This window comes from Carex rostrata, chromosome 1, assembly GCF_964058835.1.
Source record: "Carex rostrata chromosome 1, lpCarRost1.2, whole genome shotgun sequence".
Taxonomy (NCBI): Eukaryota; Viridiplantae; Streptophyta; class Magnoliopsida; order Poales; family Cyperaceae; genus Carex; species Carex rostrata.
In genome coordinates this window covers 201,240-225,048 of record NC_135918.1, presented here as the reverse complement: position 1 = coordinate 225,048, position 23,809 = coordinate 201,240, and the positions used below count along the sequence as shown (strand labels likewise).

Below are 23,809 nucleotides of genomic sequence, written 5' to 3'. Positions count from 1 at the left end.
CCATTAGAACCCTTCTCCTTCAAAAATATGTAAAAATCTATAATAGAAAAGCACGATTAATCTATGAAAATTCATACAAAAGAAATACAAATATATATATTTAAATAAGAAGATACTCTTTTAACAATTATACTTACTTACAAAATCATATTCATAAACAGCAAATTGACAATCATCAGGTAATAAAATTATAGTAAATAACAAATCAACAATCATTAATAGATAATGTAGCTCTGACACATTCGCCCCTTCTCTACAATTATCTTATTTTCCTTATCATCAATTCGGACAACCACATACCGGTACATCTTTTTTTCGTTTCAAGTCTAAAAATATATTCTTTGTTTTCTATGATATTTCGCTTGAACTGGATGATACAGATACCTCATGATTTGATAATTAATTAAGGATCTTGAAATGTTGGACACACGTACTCTAACAAGATTAATTTAAGCTTCAATAAAAATAAAACAATCCAATTAATTGATTAGTTAAAAATAAAGCCAATAAGAATAAATTTAATACACGCACGCGCGGCTATATATATCCTAATTAAATAAAATCCTTCTTTTAATTTATTGGAAGCCCTCATTTCACTCTCCCTTTTTCAGTTTCTGCCTCTTATCTATTCTCATTTCTCATGATTTAATTTCAAATTATAATTATTTTTGTTTATGTACTATATGTCTATATATATTTTTCTAAATATCTTTTAGATGAATTGCTATGATGCATTACATTACAACAAACTTTGCATGTCAGACTTTAGAGATACTACGTACGGTATCAATGAGATTATATCTATCTATATGTACCAAATCTCTCTCAAACAGTTTATCAGTGTCTTAATTAATTAAGTAGTACAAATTAAATCTGACTAATTACAAAATATATATATAGAATGTTTAAAAAAATTATATGATGCTAGTTTTCAATTATCTAATTTACATGATTTGAATTATTAATTAATCATGTAGGCATGCACTTATATATTTTTAGAGGCTTTTTACAAAAATTTCGCATGAAATCAATTCTTTGTAAATGTACATGTTGTTTGAACAAATTTGTTATGTTTTTCAGAGATGCGGTAACTTGTTTAAATAAGACACAAGCAAGGACATGCATAAAATATATATATATATATATATATAGGTGGATATTACGGCTTTTAATTATATATTCTTTAATGGTAGCTGTATTCGTCACTTTTGATAATATTATTTTGTTGGTTTTCTCCACTAGCTTCATTAAAATTTAAAGAATTTATTTCTCAATTTATTACATATACATGTTTATAGAAACAAGAAGCTAGCTAGTTAATTATCTCCCAAAACAATGTGAAAACCGTAATTAGATATATACAATAACAATACTCATGAAACTCAAACACATATGAAACAACTAATTAATTAATTAACTCAAGGCTCATGAAACCTCATCATACAATTTCAATGACTTTGAAAATTAATATATATATTCGTTGTGTCACCTCTCAATAATATTTTTATTTTAAAATGTGCTACGAGTAACAGCATCAGATCAACACATTATGGAATTAAAACATGTACCTTTTTCATTTTATTTTCAAAATATTGAATCTATCTATATCTATATTTTACTTCTTCTTCTTCTTTATTTTATGAGACAGCTTCATATTCCTAAATCTAACAATGCCAAATGGTGAAAATAAGTAAATAAACAATTTTTTTTATATGCTAATTTGAACAAAATGGAAAAGATTGATCATGTGAGTCTCCAGTGAGAATAATAATAGTAACCATAACATGATATGTTAAAAAAACAAAAAAACAAAAAAAAAAAACAATGAGCTTCATTATCTTATTCTTTTTTAGCTTCAAATTCTACAAACGAAAATAAAAAGAAAAAAGGATTCAATTATTTTTTTATTAGAGAAAATCTATAAGCATAGCATTGAATTAGTAAACATCTTGTTGTAAATTGTACTTGATGTCATAACCCTAACAAAATTTAATTTCTCTTACAATATTTCTTCCTACCTTACGCAAAAGAATCTAAATTAAAGTGCTTCTATACTTAACACATGCTAAATAAGTCGCATCCTAAATTAAATTTCTTAACCACAACTATTAATTGGTATTCTTAATTTTGTGCTCCAATTAAAAATACTGCTCTAAAATCTAAACAACATATCTCATTTTAAATTAGCAGTTCAGATCGCCTCCGCCTCCGCCTCTGCCTCCAACATTTCGTTACAAGAATGAGAGATTATTCGCGACGATAAAAGTGACTATCTGCGAGGGTATACCGTCATAAAAGTGTTTTTTCTATTAGTGACGATAGTATTCGCGACAGTATACCGACAGCATCGGTCGCGAATACTTCCCGTTCTTGTTGTGGTTTCTGAAAGAAAAAGTGTGCCTGAAGCTGTGTAATACTTGTACCGATTAATGGCTGTAATATAATCTTGACTAAATCAGTCAAGTTCTAAAAACAAGTGAATAAAATTTGCCTTCTCTCCAATGTTCCTCCAAATATTGTTTCCATAGCAAATCGTAGGTCGCTTTTCTCCTAATTAAATTAAATAGCTGAAATCCCTTTCAATTTTTCAGAGAGCACTAATAAAATCATTAATGGAACTCACACATCGCAAACTCCTCGAGGTAATTAACAGTACAAATATTTAGAATGAAATGTAATTTGAAGTTGGTAAAAATATCAAAATCATATAATTTAGAGTAATTAACAATAATCTAATAATCTAATATAGTTCTATATATTATCATATTATAATTAGTGTGCTAGCGCCTGATAAATTAATCTTACTAAGACTCTTTACAAATCATACCCAATTAATTAAGTACGTAATACCATATTTTTGCATATAATCATCAACATTAATTCTTGAATGTTATATAGTACAATTTCCAGTTAACAATATTCTTAGATTAATATATATATATATATATATATATATATATATATATATATATATATATATATATATATATATAGTGCTTGGCTACTATGCTTATATAAGCGTTTTCAATGTCCAAATGGCCGATCCGAACCGTTCATCTTTTTTTCCATATTAATATGTGCTTGGAGACCAAATTTTACATTTTTCTGAATTTGTTTGCTATTTATTAAGCCACTTTGAAAATCGCTGATCCGATGGTCCAGATATTTTTACTGTTTTTTACTGTTCACAGCAAAACAGCAATTTAAAAAAATGCTTAATAAATAGTGAAAAAATTCAAAAAAAAATGTAAAATTTGGTCTCCAAGCACATTTCAATATGGATTAAACATCTAACGGTTCGGATCGGTCGTTTGGACATTGGAAATGCAAAAATGAGTTATAAGCATATGTGGGGATTTGCTTATATAAGCACAGTATCCAACCTCTATATATATATATATATATATAACTTGAATTGATTTAAGCTCCTATTAATATTCATATTCAGGCTAAAGAATAGAAAATGTTTGGGTTTCTTCGCCATTAATTATATTGGGGGGCTTGGGATGGTGAATGTAAATCAGGGATTTGTTTATATTAATTAATTAATTAATTGTTGGTTTGTTGCCATAAATTGTTTATGTTTTACCCTCTTAACAACAAATTCAATTTAAATATTGTTTCTAGGTCGATCCGGGCAGCGAGAGGATCATGCATTTTGAATTCTAATATTAATTAATTGAAAAGATTGACAAATAATTTTCAAGTCCACTAAATACCTGCAATTAATTGACTTATTTTTGCTAATTCTAAAAAGATGTATCCACTCTTATGCAAACAATGTCATTCCAAAGAATTTCAAAATTCATATACAAATCAATTTAATTATTTGATAAAAAAAAATAAAAAAAATCATTCATGTTGACTCGGATCGAGTCATTAAATTATGAGTACCTATTGATAACCTACATGATAGTCCATCGGGTCATGTGCAGTGCTACCATATCAAAGCTCTTAATTTTATTTAATTATTAATGTAATAAGTACTTCATAACAGATATTAAATTGCATGTTACAGATAAAAAAAAATATATATATGTATCGTTATTAATTTTATTAAAGTAATATCAACAAATATTCTTAATATGGAATACTAGGTAATTAATATATTCTTCATTTTTTAGACAAATGATTTTTTATTTCACCTTATATAGTTTCGAAAAATGAATTTCTTATGACAACCACCAACAAATCACTATATTTGTGTGATGTACTTGCATTATTTTTATATTTAAGCAAATGCTCTAGTTAGTTAATGTGTATAGAAGACAAGCTAACCTGAAATAATTTAACAAATAAATTTATGTTATAAAATAAGATATTAAAGAAAATCGAAAAAAAAGTTTCCTTACAATATATGGTATGCAATTATTAAATCGAATTATTTACAATTCAATACACAAAAAAAAAGAATTAAGTTCTTCTTAGATACCTATAAAATTATATATATATATAGAGAGAGAGAGTCTCTCTCTCTCTATATATATATTCAAAATATTAGTAAAATAAAATAATATTTTAATTAGTAGATCTTATGAAATATAATAAAAATGGGTGTATTTGTTTTCAATAAAATAATTTCAACTTCAACTAATAGTTTATACTTTTATTGCCTAACTATTTGCATGCTGCATTTTTTAAGAATAATCTAGATGAATATCAAATTATTCGTAATACTCAAGATTTCTGACTTATTTTCTAATCTGTGAGAAGGTCCCTGACAACAAGAGTGAGGAGCAAGATGCTTTATGTAACAGGATTAATAGAATTTGTATCCTTCTCATATATCAAAGTGTTTTTTTAGGAATATCTCAATCATTCAAATACGTTCTGCACAAATCTCCAAGCCCAAATAATATTGACCCCTATGTTATTCTCGAATAGGCACTATATACGTTGGTCACACAAAAGTCGAGATATCTATACGCACTCAGTTTAATAGAGAGATAGATGGCATCCAAGTTGAGTTGCAAGCAACCGATCCTACTGAGATGGACCTTGATGTAATCCGAACCCGCACCAATTAAATGAATTTAGTACTATTATTGTTAAAACTAGGTATCTATAGTGAATATGTTTATAATTTTAGGCGGTGATTTGGTAATTATAATGTTGTGATCAGTTTGTTGTTTATGTGCCCTAGGTTGTTATTGGAAAGTTAAGAACTTGCTTTATTTTGGATAGCATAATCGTATCATTCCTGCGATGACTCATTTAAATCATTTAATATTATAGATTAGAGCGGCTTTGTTGGCAAAGTTGCAAAAGGACTACTACTTGATTTGTGAGATGTGGTTAAGAACTTAAGATGCATTAATTTAATTTATGAGATGAAAATTAATTAAGATCCATTTCTATGATTAACTTATATTATAGCCATAGCCATAGCCATAGGTATAACAATAGAATATAACATCCCTTTTCCGACGCGAAGCGAATTGCAAAGCTCAAATAATATAATATACATAGCCAATTAGCCATACTCCTACTATACATATAACATAGCATTCGACTTGGGCACTTGGCACAGCAAGATCATTTTAATTTATTCTTCAACCCATGTGCTCCATTGCATGCTTCAGGTCTCAGGTCTGTATAAAATTATAAAATTTTGAGTTTAGCTTCACATCCAGAATTAACGTAGTCATTCTAGCCACCATTAATATTCGTGCACAATTAAATCACTGCTAAAAAATTATTGAAGTTAACTCATAGCCATAGGATACAAATTCCCTTCACTTTCTTGCATATTTCGTCCCAGAAAGAAAATTTCTATTTTATAATAATTTAGATAATTTCAAGGACGAATAATTCTTTTCAGAGAGAAAACACAAAATGAATAATTCTTTTCAGAGAGAAAACACAAACCATGATACTGGTACTGATTTTATTTTGTGGGTTTTGTTAAATTACGATTAGGTTTATACTGGTACTGATTTTATTTTGTGGGTCTCGTGTTTTTCACCTCAATTCTCCACATTTTGATTGTGAGATGATGGTCAAATTACATAGGAATATTCCTGGAATGTATGTGTATCCATTTGTGGTTTTTACATGATATTTTTACATTATTATATCATTCAACTTAGACACATAACTTAGCAAGTTTGAAACAGTTTTTACATGCCCATGAAACAGTTTTGGCAAATTTGACTTAGAGCCAATGTTTTCATTTATTTTCAATTAAAGGATATTTTGTATGGTTTTGATAATCACAGTACCAGCATGCTTCTTCTTTGCTTTTGCTTTTGGTTGCTGTGTTTATTAATTTATTTTTAAGCAATGGGTGCCTCTGTAAGTATCAGTAAATTACACAAGTAAGAAGAGAACTAGATAAGAGAGAATCAGAAAAAAAAAAAAAAAAAAAGGCTTAAAGAGTTTTAAACTTCTCTTTCATGGCCTGAGGGTGGTACCAGTGTTAGAGAACTAATACTAGGGTCCATGTGATAATTACAAATACTTAATTGTAAATATGAAAATGATACACTAAATTCAGGTTGCAATATTGGTTGTTATTATTGCAGAGAAGGCGCAGCTTAGAAGAGTGGACGGGAAGGGTTCTTTCTGACATTGACGTGTCGAGAAGTGCACTTATTGCAGTCTTTCTTGAACTTGAAGCAGTCGTCAGATCATGTAATCATTATATAAATATCAAAAACATTTTGTGCATACCTGAATTTAGTGCTAATCAGGTTACTGTCAATTCAGTAACTGTTGTCGTCATTTTGAGATCCAGAGTTTTTATTTGTTTTTTTTTTTTACAAATCTGAAATATCCAAATTGATTTTTTTTTTGTATGGTTAGTGATTACTATCCAAATTGTTAGTGCCGAGTAAAATTTTCAATCTTTTGCACTTATGCGAAACATCACATATCAAACAATCAAAGCTGATGTTATCTAATCTTTGCTTTCAGTTTTCAAGAAAGGAATCTTGAACAGAATTAGAATCAGAACGAGCTGAGAAATAAAGGAAGTTTGAACAAAGTGATGACTCCTGACTTGCTTTATCAGTAACTTGAAGATGAAAACAGGTTACCTTAAACTCAACTGAATGTTTAATTGTAGTCTTCATTGGCGTTTTAGTTTGGATATAATAGATGTATTAGTTTGGCTTTATGTGATATAATAAAATGTGTCGATTTATCTGTATTGATTAGTTTGTTGTATGCTTGTAGGCGACTGATTTGCTACTGGTAGAGCTTCTACAGAGACGAATCACTATTTTAGAAGAGCTTGGACAGCCCTGCCCTAACTATTCTGGTATATATTTATATATGAATTTTTTTTTTAGCATAATTAGAGGCATGCCAAAGAATCTTGCAATAGCTCTATGTGCTTTTATCATAAATAGGTTTATCGTATGTTGTTTGTATTTTTTTTTCTAATGCTTGGTATTAATTTGAATATTTTTAAATGATATGTTGAGGAAGTAATTTTTTTATTTATATGTTTTGCATTTCTTGCATAGTTTCCATCTTGATAATATTTATTTTTTAAAATTTATTTGTGATTAAAAAAATATGGTATTAATTTGAGTGATATGATTGATGAATATGGAAATTGTTCCTCTTTTATAACGATAAGAAATAAGATAAGAAATAAAAAAAGGATAAACAGGAATATTCAGCTATTCGGCTCTACTTTAGTGCCATTGAACAACAGCATGCTTAACACGTATCACTAAAAAAAATTACTAAATTTTTTGAACAATAGCATGCTCGACACGTATCACTAAATTTTTTGAGAATAGTTGTAAACTCAAACTCATTAAAGTGAGTCGGGCTTTTTTCTTTAAATTTGGGTTGAGTCCGAACTGAGCTTGCTTTGTTACATGACCAAGCCGGGCTGAGTTTTGGACTGAATTGAGCCCATTAGCAGGTCTAGTCAGCCTGGGCAGCATTTTTTATTTTATTTTAATTTAATAATATAAAACATCATATCCGCTGGATTAGATGGACGGTCCAGATCTCTGCCCATTCTACAAGTTCATGTTAGGGTAATAGAGTAGAGAGGATACTTTCCCGATTCTGATGACCCCTTCCCTTTCCCTTCCCCTTCCCCTTCCCCTTCCTAACGCAAGAAAGAAAAAGAAAGCCGCCGTGCTCCTAACTCTAGCATCGAGCCTGATCGTGCTCCTTCTCTCAACTCTAGCACCTCCTTCAATCAAAAAAAAAAAAAAAAAAAAAAAAAAAAATAGAAAAGAAATGGGGAAGAGGAAGGAGAAGAGCGTGAATGTATCGGGCAAGCCGAAGCACTCCTTGGACGTGAACCGCAGCAATGGGAAGGGGAAGGGGAAAGGCGAAAAGAACATGCGCTCCGCCGCCACCGTGCGGCGCCTCAAGATGACTAATCAGAGGCCCAAGAGGAATAGCAAGGGGCATATTCTATGGCATGATCTCCAGTCCAAGGACCTGCCTAACACTCGCATCGAGCCTGATCGTCGCTGGTTCGGTTCGTACGCGCTCTCTCTCTCTCTCTCTCTCTCCAGTCCAACTAAGTATTGATTGTATATATATTCTGAATGACAATTAAAAAAAATTAAGAAGCAAATCAAAATGTTACAATCAGTTCGTTACCAGTTAGTTCATTGTGAAATATTAGGAAATACAAGGGTTGTCAACCAGAAGGAGCTAGAGTTCTTCAGAGAGGAGCTTCAGAGCCGCATGTCCAATCAGTACAATGTTATATTGAAGGAGAGGAAGTTGCCTCTATCGCTTCTTCAAGATCACCAAAAGGTATATTTTCAAAAGTAGTATATTTGTATAGGACCTTTCGAAATCCTTCCTTGCATCAAAGCAATGAAATAAACCAATGTGTCACTAATTTTTTGAATTGTCCACTTTGGCTAAGTATTTAACAAATTTAACTGCACAGGGTATTAGTAATAGTTGCAAAATCCAGCTTCCGATGGAAATTCAAGATTTTTTTTCACCTATATCTATTGTACCACTTAGTATAGACAAAACAATCAGGATAATATAATATGATGTGTGTGTGTGTGTGTAATAACACATTTCTGAGCCATGTGTAATTAGTTAACTTGAATCCTTAAGTTAGAGTTTTTGTGTGATTCTTTTAAAACAGCAAGCGAAGGCACATCTTCTTGACACACAGCCTTTTGAGCATGCTTTTGGTCCAAAGGGAAGAAGGAAACGGCCTAAGCTTGCAGTATCTGACTATGAGTCTCTCCTTTCACAAGCTAGCACTTCTCAAGGTATACTGACTACGAGCTAGATTTTAACATTTGATTGCTCTTTTCATTATTATTATTATTATTATTTAATTTTATTTGGTTGCTGGTGATAATTTCAAGATGTGTTTGAACAAAAGTATGCATCGGCAAACCTACCAAAGGAAGAAGAGGAGGATGGACTGAGAGACTTAGTTAGACACACCATGTTTGAAAAGGGACAGAGTAAGAGAATTTGGGGTGAACTATACAAGGTTGTTGATTCTTCTGATGTCGTTGTCCAGGTAGTTACCCTCTCTTGCTATTTTCATCAAGCCTGTTTGCTTTCCAGAATTATTTTTTCTGTTCTTCTTTTTTCTTACAAATCTAAAGGTGCCAAATAGAATTCTTGTTATGGTGATGTCCTGTCAGGTACTTTGGTTTGAGTTCTATTTGGGCAGGTATCTCTGTTCTGTTTGATCATGCATATCTCCCTTAATCATAGCCCGGTTGATCCCTTAATTGTGCAAATAAGTTTCAAATAGCCCCTAGTATAACTCAATAGCTGCAGTTATGTTGTTAAGCTTGAATGAGTTACTGTTGTACTCAACTGAAGCCAAACCAATTTTAGCTATGGTCAATTATGTGGTGAAGAGACTGTTAATTAAATTTAATGTACGGGTTTTTTTTTTTTTCATGTGCAGGTACTTGATGCGAGGGACCCACAGGGAACAAGATGCTTCCATTTGGAAAAGCACCTAAAGGAAAAATGCATGCACAAACACATGGTTCTTTTACTTAATAAGGTTGGTGTCGCATATAAAATTTCACCATTGCTACATTACAGTGCTTATTCCTTTTCTAACTGCTATTATTGTAGTGTGATCTGGTACCAGCATGGGCATCGAAAGGTTGGCTTCGCACTTTGTCGAAAGAGTATCCTACTTTGGCCTTTCATGCTAGTGTCACCAAATCTTTTGGCAAGGTTGGTCTCTATCTCTATCTCTCAAGATAGCTGGGGACTTCTCAGTTGTACCCATTGCATTAAAATAACACACATATTGTATGCCTCTAAAATCCTATAAGCAAACCACTTAGAGCATCTCCATTGGTGCAAGGTTTTGCAATTGCAAAACGGTTATTGAAATCAATTTCAGTTCTTAATTGCATAACTCTCACAACCGTGCAATTGCAAATCCTTTTTTTTTCGGCACCACATTAACGAATTTAATGAAATTTGACCGAACTGACCCTTTGACCGACCCCTTCCTTTCCTTCCTTTCTCCGCGATATCCATCTTCATCTTGCGAGATACATCTGCGCCACATGGTCATCACATCTGCGATCCATCTTCGCCCCACGGTCTCTCTCTCTACGATCCATCTTCATCTCTGCGCCTCATGGTGTCTCTCTCTCTCTACGATGTCCATCTACACATCTTCGCCCCCTTCTCTCTCTCTACGATGTCATGAATAACATGTTCACCCCCTTCTCTCTCACTGTACGATGTCATCAGTTTGCTAAAAAATAAAATAAATGCATATTTTATCCCATCTCATATATATTACTACCCTTAGATTGTTTAGATTATCAATTATAAGAACAATTGAACAACAATATATAAGGAAAATACTGACATATCTGCACATGCATTTCCGTAATTAAAAAAAAAAGTATTACAATAGTTTCAATTCCTTCCATCTAAAAATAAAAACACAAAATACCACACAGCTAGGCCTACTTCTACCACTTGTCACAACTGACAACACTACTTCAATTTGCATCATTTTTAAATAAGTTAGCAAAAATTCGCATAACACCTTAGCATCCAGATCAATTCTCTCAGCCAATCTTCGTGGAGGCAGTTTGCTCCCTCCAAACATAGCCTCATTTCTTTGTGGGAAAGCAAGAAATAAACAAAAAATGTACTGTTCTTGTCAGTACCTTGCTCTTAGGTTTGCTCCTTTTTTTGAAATTATGGCAGTAGCTGCCAAAAAAAGCTTTTAAATAAGAATTAAGTACTAATTACAACATTCCATCCCAGTTACTGACATTTCCAAAAAATAAAAGTAAAAAAATCTAAACTGGGAATGGATACTGGTACACTGGTACCTACCTAAATTACCAGCTGCTTACCCCCACTGTAATGCCTAACTAATCAGCTGCTGGTTGAAGATTAGACCCCATTAGTCTTCTTGTTCCAGCTGCTTACCCCACTGTATAGCTCATGTCAGTACTGTCTAGAGAGTTGAGAACTTGAGATCACATACCTATACAGTTTTAATGAATAATTCAGTATTGCTGAATTTATTTTTAAATAAAAGCATAAGATTGAGAGATGGAAAATCAATGCGATATACATAATGGAATTCTTACTTTTAAATACTATCAATGAGCATGGAATTGTTGGCCTAGACATATCATATAAGAATAATCTGTTAAATATGAAATGATTCACCATACCTTCCTAACCAATTTCTTTCCAAGGCCAAATTAAACTAAAAACCAAGCAGAACGAACTTAAATGTCGGTTTCCAAATTTCATGAATTTGCATGAACAAGTTGAGTCACTGCCAGATGGTACGAACAATTAGTCACTTCTTTCTACTAACCACTTGTTTCACTGATCTTATGCAACAATTGAAAGATGAACGGTGCTATGTTCAAATATGAAAAATGCTGGGTAAGACTGATAAACCCAACAGACTCCTTTAAGAGAAAAGTGGAGATAGTAGGTAAGACTGATAAGGTGCCAGCTAGTAAAGCTAATTATACAAAAGTCTTTAGAATTGCCAAATTTAACTAAGATATATTCCTAGTATACTGACTGGTTGATACAGGAACATTAAATTGTACTAATCATTCACCTGTCGTGCTCATAATTAAATCAGAGAAAAGACTGATTAAAAAAAAACAGATAAATATATAAATTACCTCAGAAAAAGAAAGACCTTTGGATGTGTACCAATAAAACATCCCTTCTTGAATGTTCAGGCTAAGAGCAAGAGACAGGTACATGTAAAAGCATGGCCTCCACACCGGTGGCAATCTCCATGTCTCCCACATAGTGATAATGGCTTCTAGGAACTTGTCATACACCTGATACACAAATTCATCCATTGAGCACTATTAGACTAATTCCAAAGACATAAATTAATTTAAATGACCAAATAATTGTACCTGTTTGAGAGCAGCTAGGAGAGAGAGCCTCCTTGAGTAGCAATCCAACTGAGAGAACCAAATTTCTTGGGATGCTTAGTAGACCAAGCACTCCCTAAATACAAAAATAAAAAATATAAGTTTGATATAGAGAAAATAACTTGATGCTTAAAATTGAAATAAAACCAGAAAAATGGATCTAGCTTGTTTGGCACCAACAGCAAGAACTCAACCAACTCCGAGATTAAAATCCATAGGAAGAACCAAGATTTACCTTAACTATACTGATGCCTGACATCTTATCACTGTAGCTTCATTACTACACATCACCATTTGGTTTTCCCCTGACCTCAGGTTTATCACTTGTGTATTCCACATTTTCCATATTTAACCTTTTGGATTAATCAATACCTGAGATCCAATGGCATGCACAAGAAGACCACTAATAGAAAACCCAATAAGGCTGCCGATTGACGAACTCAGACCCATTAGGCTATGCTCGTCAGGAGCCAGATTGGGGTGAGTTATGCTGTTCTGGGCCCCAAGGGCATCTATGGTCACATCTCCTATCGCCACACCGGCTGTGCTGCAAATCATGGCCAGCAAAGCAAATTCCACATGGAGATTGCTATGAAGAGAGAGAGTCAGCATGGAGACCACTCCTAGAAAACCTGACTTTTTGTACCAAATATTAAATATAATATAAACCAATAACTAAAGATGAATTAATGGCAAGCTCAAATAAAGATAAACCAAAGATCGTTGCCATTTTTCATTATGTAAAAATAAGGTCAGGTGTCTTATGGATGAATCCCTTTTCACTAACCGTGGGCATTTTGGTTGATTTTTGTATTTTTCAAGGGTTTATTGGCTGAATTAGATAAAATACAATAGTTGGTGATTTGAAAGAAAATTATATTCTTAATTTTAGTAGAAAAAAAAACATAACAGATGCACTAAGGCCCATTCCCATTCCCATACAGGGGCTATACAGGTATTGTACCTTTGAGTGCTTACCAGAAATTGCTATGACCAACTATATCACACCAAACCTGGCAGGTACAAACAGTTTTCTGATAATTGTTTCCTAATTTAAAAATTAATTGCTATCACAACAGCAACTGTCAATTAAGCAGGAATCCCTAAATTAGAAGCCAATTTTACTCTCTATTTTATGAACAATTAGATTTCCTTTGTAGGGTCATTTGCATCAAGAAGTAACAGTTGTGAAACTCTTTGATCAGCTGTAAAGCCTTAATTGGTGATAGATACTGCATTTGTCTAATTGGTATCCTTAATTGTGCAACCAAATGACAGGTGAAGATTTTTTTAACGTCGATGCAACCACTTAATCACCCCCCAATCATGCAATGAAGATTCTTTTGAACCAAATCCAGCAAATTCTACGCTCATTGAACCAAGTAAAAGCCAAAAGAAGCAAAATTTACACACAAAAAGAGAGACAAAAACCTGAGATCCCAAAAAGACAATCCGTTGCTTGAGAAGCATTTCATTGGTGTCAAACTGTTCATGGCTTGGGGAAGAAGAAGGCGTCCTAAAAGAGGTCCCAATTCGAAGAGAGAGTTCTTCGTCTAATGCGGCTAACCCCCTTTACCTTCGTCATTGCCTTGACTGAAACTCTCTGCGTGCTCAGTAGGGTTCTATTGGAGAAATCACGGGATGCCGGGAGAGGGGAAAAGAGCTGAGTCGTGGCCATGACTTCCATGAGAGGCGCTCTCGAGCTAGGCGAACGGTGAGGGGAAGAACAGCGGTCACCATTGACGAAAATGAGAGAACGAAATAGCTGATGGAGGATGAAATGGGGACGGGTAGGGGAAGAGCAGCGAGAACCTTTCCGTTGAGCACGCGCCACTTTTTATCTTCAGTGATTTGCAAGGGGCTTTGCAAGCTTGCAAATTCCGAAAGCTTGCGTTTCTGAAAGCTTGTCTCCATCGGTGTCTTGCGAATCTGAAATGACACGTCGGACTTTGCAAGCGCAATTGCAAGCCGATGGAGATGCTCTTACATGTAGAATCAACTAGAAAGAGGATGTTATTTGTTTATTGTTTTAATAGTAGCTTTCGACTGTGATAGAAATCTGAGATATCTGTCATGCTTTTGGGTTATAGACCTATTTCATGAAATTTTGTGATTTGACAAGTAATAGCATCATTGAGCAGGCAAATAATTGTTCTATATTGTCACAGGGATCTCTTCTATCAGTACTGAGGCAATTCGCGCGCTTGAAGAGTGACAAACAGGCCATATCTGTTGGGTTCGTTGGTTATCCTAATGTTGGAAAGTCATCTGTTATTAACACCTTACGCTCTAAAAATGTATTCTCTCTTGTTATTTGTATGATTTTTTTTAATGACCTAATCTTTGTTCATATTCTTCTTTGCTGGTCTTTTGGTCAAGGATTGCAATTGAAACCACCTTACCCTCAGTTTTGCAAGATGAATTATCCTGTTATTTATGTTTTCTCATTCTTTGAAGATTCTAATTTTATCCTTAAACTATGTATATGAAGGTTTGCAAGGTGGCACCAATCCCAGGAGAGACCAAGGTTTGGCAGTATATCACCTTGACCAAAAGAATTTTCCTAATTGACTGTCCTGGTGTAGTGTATCACAACAATGATTCAGAGACTGACATAGTTCTCAAGGGTGTGGTATGTTGTTTTTATCTCTTATAAGTGCCCACTTGATATGACATCTGCTTAGTTCGCAAATTGTAAATGAAATACTACTTGAATTTTTAGGTACGCGTTACAAATTTGCGAGATGCAACAGAGCATATAGGCGAGGTATTAAAACGGGTTAAAAAGGAGCATTTACAAAGGGCTTATAAGATTGACGATTGGTATTACTCTTTCCTTATTCTCATCAGACTAAACATTCGTAGTTTTTTTTTTGTTTTTGTTTAAATCTGATTTTATTGCAGGGCCGATGAGAATGACTTTCTTACCCAGATGTGTGAGTCCTCCGGAAAACTTCTTAAGGTATTGTTCTACTTGATTATGTTCTTTCTTTCGCCTTTTCTTTTTTTTGCATGTATATATGTTTTCTTTGCTTGGGGTTGGGGGAGGAATGTGATTTTCTACAGAGGCACACTCCACAGCAGAAAGCTTGTGATTAAAATGAGATTTATTGCTTTGTTTCAGGGTGGGGAGCCTGATTTAATGACAGTAGCCAAGATGGTGCTGCATGACTGGCAACGGGGTAAAATTCCCTTTTTCGTACCGCCACCTCAAGAAACTGGTACCAATCCACCGGAAAACACACTTGAAGCCGACTCAAACAAAGAACACGATGAGGCCAAACTACAATCCACAAATTCTGAAATTGTCGAGACAGATCAGGATGCAGCTGAAATGAATGAGTCTGGGGAAGATCAGAGAAAAACGACAGATAAGATGGCCGATGCAATGAAAGCCATTGCTGAGATCATCAACTCACAGCAGAAGATGAACATCCCTGCTAGAAAATAGTGGAGGAACTTGTTTTATTGTTATCCTGCAAATTTTGATTAGTTTGTTCTCGTCTTAAGGTTGCCTTTTCTTTTTGTTATGTAATGTTTACGTTTTGGAAATCAGCAATAGCGATATGTATTAAGGATTTTGCTAGAATATAATTTAAAAGTTGTTTCGGTGCCTAATTAATATATCCTTGAGTCACTGCAAATTTCTCTCTGACAAGATGGGCCACATGATGTTCACTTAAATTTTAATAATGAGAAATGAAGAGAGAATAAAACTTTCTTTGCCAAAATTTTATTAGTGTTATCGTAGGTAAATTGTTACCTAATTTTGGTTGAGCATACTGTGCTTTTCTGGAAATCAAGAATGTTAATGTTTGTTGGGATTTGCTATAATACTGAAAGTTCATCAAGTCAAGTAACATTTATTATGAACTGATTTGTGCGGTTGCCTATCTAGTGCAGCATCTGCTCTTCTTCCTCTCTAGTTTGTATCCAAGTGAGGTTGAATAATAAAGGGGAATAAGTGAGGCGTCAGACATGGGAGATTTGCATGTCGGGCAGGTGGTTCCAGTTGCGGGGTGGTGACGGAGCCAATCATAGTATAGATGCACGACCTGCAGTACAGGTGGCCGCACATGGTGACGACCGGTTCTGATACGGAGTCTAGACACATATATATATTGCAATTGAAGGAGGAGGAGGAGGTTTGGAGGCCCCCTTCTTCCATCTGATACAAATCCTCTGCTATAAGGGAGATGAACTGGGGGATTCATGAGGGGTATGGAGTAATTTTAACAATTTTTACGTTTGGAAGTATGCATGTAATTAAGCCCTCTGAAAAGTGAAAATGTAGATATTTATCTTTATTTTTTATAGGTAGAGGAGGATTTATTTTTTGTGTCTCCATTATGCTTCTATTTTTTATTTTTCTAATAACAAAAATTCTAAAATTTATATGTCAAAATAAAACCGTTAGTCCATATCTCGAAATGTGATTCACTGATTCACTGAGCGAGTCTTTCTTTTATTTAGTCTCAATATCTATGTTATTTTCTCTAGCTACATACACATACAAAATTATTATTTTTTATTTTAGTTTTATATGAATCAATTAAGTTGAAAAATCAATGTCCATAATTTATCCACATTAGTGTCTTGTTTTGCAAGCTCTTGATACTAATCAAAACAAAATTGAAATATCATGATCTTTTACATGTCGTTGAGGCAATGATATAGTTCATATAACCGTCTTTTGACATTTAAATTTTAAATTATTGTAATTCTAACAATAAATGTATGATGGAAACACAAAAAATAAAGACATTTGAAAATCTTTTTGGTATTATAGTTGTTTCTATTAATAGTGGCAGATTACAGTTGTTTCAATTAATGGATGACAACGATGAGATGAATTGCAATTTCTTAGACATTGAAAGAGACAATGATTTTCTAAAGCACGTGCTGATTTGTCATATTTTTTAATACAATTTTTAAGAAAAATAGGTAAAAGTTCCGAAGAACTTAACATTAGATTTTTTTTTTTGTTTGGCTAAGGGTTCATAAGCAAAACCAAAAGCTCGCAAATTTGTTGAAACTTTTGTTGGACGATTAGATTTTAGTCATTTTTGGTAATTTTGGCTATTTTCATATGTTTCTAAGAAGCTGATCAAGTGTAAGATAGTTTATTTGAAATATTGCAAATAGAAACATAAGTAGTGTTCAAATTCTTCGTGTCTTTCACACTTCAATCGTGTCTCATATTCATATTTTTGTTTTTAAGTCTAGACAATCAATCTGAATTGCTCAACATATTCTTCATATTAAATGCGCTTGAAGATCAAATTTTATGTTTTTAGAATTTTTTTTACTATTTTTTTAGACAGGTATGAAATCACTATTTTTGAATTTCAAAACCTTGTGAAAATAATGATTTTGTATCTATATAAAAGTAGTAGAAAATTTGATCTCTAACCACATTTTAATATGGAGATCATATTAAACGGTTCGAATCGACTATTTAGATTTTATTATTTACTTAAAGAATTGAATTTGTTAGAAGAGATATTTGTGATTTTGATTTTTTTTTGCTTAATAAAAAACTATTACTTAGAATTAATTGCATAGTTATATTTTAATTTTATATTAGTAATTGTGATTGCATATGTATAACATGATAAGTTTTGATGATTTATTTGTAAAAATAATAAAACTATTATATTTGTATTATTTGTTATTTGTTTACTACCGTTTCGTTACCCGCTAATCTTAACGGATATGGATAGGATAGGGTAAGGCAAATTCTTAACGGGTATGAGTAGGGTATGGATAAGGTTAATTCTTAATAGGTGTGGATATGAAAATAGTTCCACCCTATCCGTATCGTACCCATTGACACCCCTATCCCTATCTCAATATCAATTCAATCTTGACCATTTAGCAAAAAAAAAAAAAAAAAAATCTTGACTCTTCAAATCATAGTACTTCCGTTAACTATTGTTGAACAGAAGGCTCTTTCGTGTCCCGTTCATTTCCGCCAGTTGGATTGACTTTGAGATTCCATCCGCCAGTTGAAAAATGACTCTTCAAATCATATATAGTACTTTTGATAACTGTTGTTGAACATCAGGCAAAGATCGAGCATGATCTGAGACTGAGATGCAATGTTAATCACCATCGATCAGAGAAACGACAATCACTGTTAGATTAGCGACTTGTTGGTTTTCATCTGGGTTTAATTTGAAGCACTTGAGTTGAGCTTTCCCTCATAGAATTCGGATTGATTGATTCAGTGCACGGATTCCTTTAATATTCATACCAGAGCAGAGCAGAGCAGATCATATCAGATCGGACGGTCTGTATCCAAACACAAAATTCGACTTATCTTAGGGGTTCCCAATTCTATTTCATCCTCAAATGCTTTTGCAAAATTATGTCTTACATTTACATTTTATAATTATTTGCTAAGTTTCACTGCGTACAACCGCCATTTGCCATAATAATAATAATAATAATAATAAGTAATTTGAAAAATATGTAATATTTTTTTTGAATAAAAGATGTAATTTATTTTTATGTCATTTGAATCAATGTCATCAAGCAGACCTTTGAGCGGGTGCATGCTACGTACTTTCAGATCAAAGAATTAATGTTTTAGCCTGCCTCATTAATTATCATATAAACCATCAAACAGACATAATTAAGAAGGAAAATGATAATTAATTAACAGAGAATATCTTCCTCAAAAAATTAACAGAGAATAAGAACAAGGAAAACGTACTCCACTGATGCACCGTCCGATCCATATATATACATATAGTCATATACCAACCAGAGTGATACAATACGCCGACACGCTCATAATTATAGAAGCACACTCGACCACGCTATAGCGAAAGAGGAATAGTCTGACGTGTCTTTTTCCCAAAGGGTAAGGAGGTGCCCATACTGGTAAATGAGATACAACTTCAAATCAAATTATGGTGCGCCGTGTAATAGACTGACCAGGGGCATTAACGGGTCGGAGTCAGCCGAAAAGAGAGCAATCCAGCTGGTACTGCGTTTTATTGGAAGTTCTATTTCATACAATGTTATGAGAACCGGACCGGACATCAATTCGGTAAATCTTTGATTTAACGGTTTACTGATAGTACCAATGGATCAACCGGTTTAATTGCTAATTTATTCAAATACAAACAAATATATATGAGATATGATGATTGTTATAAATCATTGTTTAATATTGTATATGTGAAAATTCACACATACATTTTCAATAATATAGTATAAATCAATTAATATCTATTTTTCAAAATTTAATATCTAAATAGAATGGTAATACCGATTTTATTAAAAATGATCAGATGTTTTTCTTTATAGGGAAAAATATAATCACTCAACTTTATTTATTTTTATTTGATAATTATCAAAGATGCAATTTTGATAAATAGTTGCACAAATTTTAATCAATAATAAAATAACAGTAATTTTGTTTTGAAAAGAAACAAATATATACATAATACAATACAATACTTCTTGTAAAATAACTAAAATATTTGAGGTTTAATGTGCAAATTTCACATGACAAATCAAATACTAATCTGTGTATAGAGTGGAAAAAACGTGCCGTGCCGTGATTAACACGCCGTGACTTTGGTCTCGTGCCGTGACCAAAATGTCAAGGGATGGTAACGGCACGCGAGTCACGCCGTGACTCGCGTGCCGTGTCCAAACGTAACTAATCACGTTTCTCACGTTTAACTATTTTTTTATAATTTAAGTTAGTTTCTTCAAGATTCACCATTTGATTAAGATCTAACGGTCCTAATTACACGTGACTCGCGTGATTACGTACCGTGCCATGCCGTGTCCGAATTTTTCGCGTGCCGTGCCGTGACCAAAATATCAAGGGGTGGTCACAGCACGTGACACACAAGTCACGGCACAAAACAGTAACACGTACCGTGCCATTCCGTGCCGGCCGTTACCATGCTGTTCCGTGACAGAGCCGGCTCCGCCGTGCCATTTTTCCCACACTATCTGTGTACCTTTTGATTTATCACAAGGGCATGTACGGTCATGGTAGCCTACTAGTAGCTACCAACTTTTACTCTCCCTCTTCATTTAATGCATGAAAAAAAAACACTAAAACCCGACCAGTTACAAAAAAAACAGTTCTTTTCTTTGAAAGAAGTCGCGGTTTTTTAACTAAAATCTTGTTCATTACCGGTTCAATAGCATATGCGGTCTGGTAAACAAACCAAACCAGAAAAGGAGTCGGTTCCAGTTTATTCCGACCGGACCGCCCAGTCCAGTCCGGTTTTAATAACATTGATTTAATATATAGATTTATTGATATTGCTCATGTAATTTAAGGCTATTCTGGTATTTCAACTGGGCTTCGACCTAGCAGACTGACATTGTAAATATTTTTCATTACTTTGAGCGTTAGTGAGCCATTGCTCACTGACTTTCAAAAAACCATGCTCTTGTACAAAATTGCATTAATCACCTTTCCTTCATGGTGCTCTTAGCGGAATTTTTTTCATAAACCATAATTAATAAATGAAAAATTAGGAAACCAACATGATTACTATTTTTTTTTTGAAAAACCATAAGGACCGTGTGGTTTCTATGGTCTCCAAAATTGCATTTCTCCGGACCGTAGGAACCATACGGTCTTAACAATATATATATATTTTTTTTATAAAACAGAAATTTTTAAATTTTTTTTTTGTATTAAAATATTAGAAATATTGAATATATTTCTTTGAAAATAGATGAAATATAATATAATTTGATTTATTATAAAGAATGCAATAAATAACTCGGATCAATATTTTCGAGGTCAGATTTTTCCCGGCTGTAAGAAAAATTAATATATTTCTTTATGTGTTATTGTGAAAAAATAAAAATGCTTAGATTCGGAGTTATTGATCCCGGTTCAAAAGTCACTTCTAGGTAATCCAGAAAATATTGTGATCCTTCTAGGACATTTAATTTATAAAAAATTGTATCTATTTTGAGAATTCTTTTTGAATAACAATCATTAAATAACTTAAAGTTACTTGTTGGTTTACTAAAAGTATCCAAGGACTTTCGCCTCAAGGAAAGTTTCACCTTTCGGGTACTCCTTGGTTTAACCCTACTTCATATACTTTATTCGGTTGGATTAAATGTCATAGACTTGGCTCCTAACACTTAGATGTGCGCATTCATCTAACGGGATGACTAATCAATTCAAACAAGCACAAATAAAGCAATCAAAATACTACTCAACAAAGTAAAAACAAAGCATTTAACACAAAATCCAAGTAGCATGCAAACAAAACCAAACTAGAAACTACATCTTAACCCTAGAAACAAAGTAAATTAGCTACTCATGTTCATAAGATAACACAAATAACAGAAAATAAAAGAGTTCATGACAAAACAGTGGAGAAATCCGAAGATCCGTTGCAAACTCGCGTTTTTCACTTCTCTTCCTCTCCTCCTCCTCTTGTCTTTTGCTCCAAGAAAGCTTGTCCAAGTTCCAGTTGTGAATCTCCCTTTTTTTGGTGAGGAAATATCTCCTTTAATGCCCTGGATCGCGTGTGCAGAGGCTTCCTTTTCGGCCTCCTTGATTTCAGCTAATTTCAGATCCTGCTGGATTTTTCCGATTTAGCACCCTACGGCCCGTAGGGGACCCCATACGGCCCGTAGGGCTGTGTTTTGTCTTGGAGACTATGTGCCTCTGTTGTGGAATCTTCTGTGTGGTTGGGCAGATCCTGTACGGCCCGTAGGGTATGTCATACAGGCCGTATGAAAAATTGTCAGATCCAGTTTTTCGCCCTTTTTCCTGCAAAATACCAAACAAAACATAGCAGTACCACATTTCTTCGAAATATAAGTAAAAAGTTCACATTTATAGGCTTTAAAACACAGGTTTAAGTATAAATTAGGACTATAAATTAGACATAATATGGAGATATCATTACACAACATTAGCTCTTAACCCTGGTAAACCAATGCACTATTGCAGTGCTGTGACACCATACAGCAAAAGGAAATACAATATGAGCAAGTCCATACAGCAACACAGACAGGCTTCAGTACACAGTAACCAACAACACAATATGAGCCAATATGAATAATTTACAAGAAATAATAAGAAATTTACCTTCTTGTGCTGCTTACGGTACATAGCAGTCCATGTGAGCTTGGCTGGCTTGAGCCTGTTGTGGAAGTACCGCTTGCATTTTGAGTTGGCGAACAAGAACACCTATCACCAAGTAAACTTAATTTCAGTACTTTGGTACTAAAACAACTAGCATTTTACATCCTACTAAATTACCTGGGAGTCAGCACGAACAAAACGAATACCCTTTCCAGGATAAATCTTCTGTCCACTGAAACGGCAAAGCTCTGTCCTGTAAACAAGTAACAGATACGTAGAAAATAAAATTAGAAAACAAAATCAAGCAAGCCTCTAATTATGGTTTTCCTAGCTGAATTTTAATAAAAAGATATACGAACGAACAATACAAATCCTAGCTCGGGATGAAAATGAAATCTAAAAAAAAAGAAGAACAAGATCGAACAACTTACTTCAACACCATTTTCTCAGCCTTACGTTGCCTTCACCTTAATTTCTCCTGAAACTAGAATGAATGAAAATTAAACTAAACTGAATGAAGTAATTTAAGCACGAACGAACGAACGGGATCTACGGATGGATCATTGATAACAGATCAAACATTAATTTCCAAAACAAATTAACGAAGATCCAACAGAACAGAACCCACTGAGTTGATCTAAAGAAAGACAAACTACCTAACTAACTATCTCTACAACGCAATCACAGAAAAGAAAAGAAGTAATATACCTCGCTCTCGCTCTCGCTCTCGCTCTTTCCTCTCCTCGGTCAAGGTGGAGAAGGGCGGGTCCAATCCACGCTTCTGAAAGAAAAGAGAGACGTCTCGAGACGGGAGCGGCTATGTCACACCCCGCGGCCACGGGTCGTAACAGTTCCCCGCCGTAAGCATACAACGCCGTGCATGCTTACAAGGCAATTAACAATTCAAACCAAACAACACGCAATTCAAAACAAGTTTCTAATATAAAATCAGAGTACACAGTCTGGACAGTAAATAATACAACATAAGTATCTCATCCGGATACCAACCATGAGGCCTACCCTAAAACTATACACCAAAATATCTAGGGTCCTGAGATGGTAAGCTACTATGGCCTACTACTCGCGTGCCTCTCCGGAATCAGTCGCACCAGTACCTGTAAAATAACCGGGAGGGTGGGGGTGAGAATAAATTCTCAGTGCGAATTTGCCACAGTTTAGATTATTGGACTTGCAATCAAACTCTATATTCAAAAATGAAACCCAAACAATAACAGTTCAAACAGATATATATAATCATAAATAACAGAATGCCAATGCTCGACAACAATTTATCAACCTGAAACACAGTTTACGGAATTCCCAAGATGGATTTCAAAACACAACATAT

The 23,809-nt window shown here is 33.7% G+C and overlaps 2 protein-coding genes, 1 long non-coding RNA gene and 1 other non-coding gene across 6 annotated transcripts in view; 2 read left to right on the top strand and 2 right to left on the bottom strand.

Moving 5' to 3' along the window:
* LOC144548869 (large ribosomal subunit protein eL24-like) overlaps positions 1 to 23,255 on the bottom strand; it is a 37,533-nt gene extending 14,278 nt beyond the window's left edge. Inside the window, exons 1-4 of one of the 2 annotated variants that reach the window (XM_078297683.1) lie at positions 23,170 to 23,255; positions 22,893 to 22,945; positions 22,639 to 22,714; positions 22,465 to 22,566 (exon numbers count right to left, since the gene is read on the bottom strand). In XM_078297683.1, the coding sequence (XP_078153809.1) occupies positions 22,465 to 22,566; positions 22,639 to 22,714; positions 22,893 to 22,903 (189 nt within the window). In that variant the 5' untranslated portion in view covers positions 22,904 to 22,945; positions 23,170 to 23,255. Of the gene's footprint in view, positions 1 to 22,464; positions 22,567 to 22,638; positions 22,715 to 22,892; positions 22,948 to 23,169 lie in introns of those variants that run through there. The other variant, XM_078297749.1, reaches the window with a different exon arrangement.
* Positions 719 to 821, top strand: LOC144566654 (small nucleolar RNA R64/Z200 family). The gene has a single exon (XR_013515246.1). It is a non-coding gene; the product is annotated as a small nucleolar RNA R64/Z200 family (small nucleolar RNA).
* LOC144548208 (nuclear/nucleolar GTPase 2-like) lies at positions 8,036 to 15,992 on the top strand. 2 transcript variants are annotated; one of them, XM_078296986.1, is made up of 11 exons: positions 8,036 to 8,452; positions 8,603 to 8,736; positions 9,086 to 9,215; positions 9,315 to 9,475; positions 9,875 to 9,976; positions 10,051 to 10,155; positions 14,537 to 14,665; positions 14,860 to 15,000; positions 15,091 to 15,191; positions 15,273 to 15,406; positions 15,457 to 15,482. In XM_078296986.1, the coding sequence occupies exons 1-11, from the start codon at positions 8,206 to 8,208 to the stop codon at positions 15,465 to 15,467; spliced, it is 1,395 nt and encodes a 464-aa protein (XP_078153112.1). In that variant the 5' UTR covers positions 8,036 to 8,205; the 3' UTR covers positions 15,468 to 15,482. The 2 variants fall into 2 exon arrangements, with proteins under 2 accessions (XP_078153112.1, XP_078153058.1); XM_078296932.1 differs by lacking the exon at positions 15,457 to 15,482 and adding an exon at positions 15,493 to 15,992 and having other exon boundaries at positions 8,039 to 8,452; positions 15,273 to 15,330.
* Positions 10,167 to 13,301, bottom strand: LOC144548371 (uncharacterized). Its single transcript, XR_013509346.1, has 3 exons — positions 12,741 to 13,301; positions 12,105 to 12,444; positions 10,167 to 11,440 (listed from the first exon to the last, which is right to left on the bottom strand). It is a non-coding gene; the product is annotated as an uncharacterized LOC144548371 (long non-coding RNA).
* Positions 23,256 to 23,809: the final 554 nt, after the last annotated feature.

Bases quoted from the DNA above. Each gene is read 5' to 3' on its own strand.
- LOC144548208 (XM_078296932.1), top strand. From the start codon at position 8,206: ATGGGGAAGAGGAAGGAGAAGAGCGTGAATGTATCGGGCAAGCCGAAG. The intron at 9,476-9,874 runs GTAGTTACCCTC...TTTCATGTGCAG, and splicing joins CTTCTGATGTCGTTGTCCAG to GTACTTGATGCGAGGGACCC. The intron at 10,156-14,536 runs GTTGGTCTCTAT...ATATTGTCACAG, and splicing joins TCACCAAATCTTTTGGCAAG to GGATCTCTTCTATCAGTACT.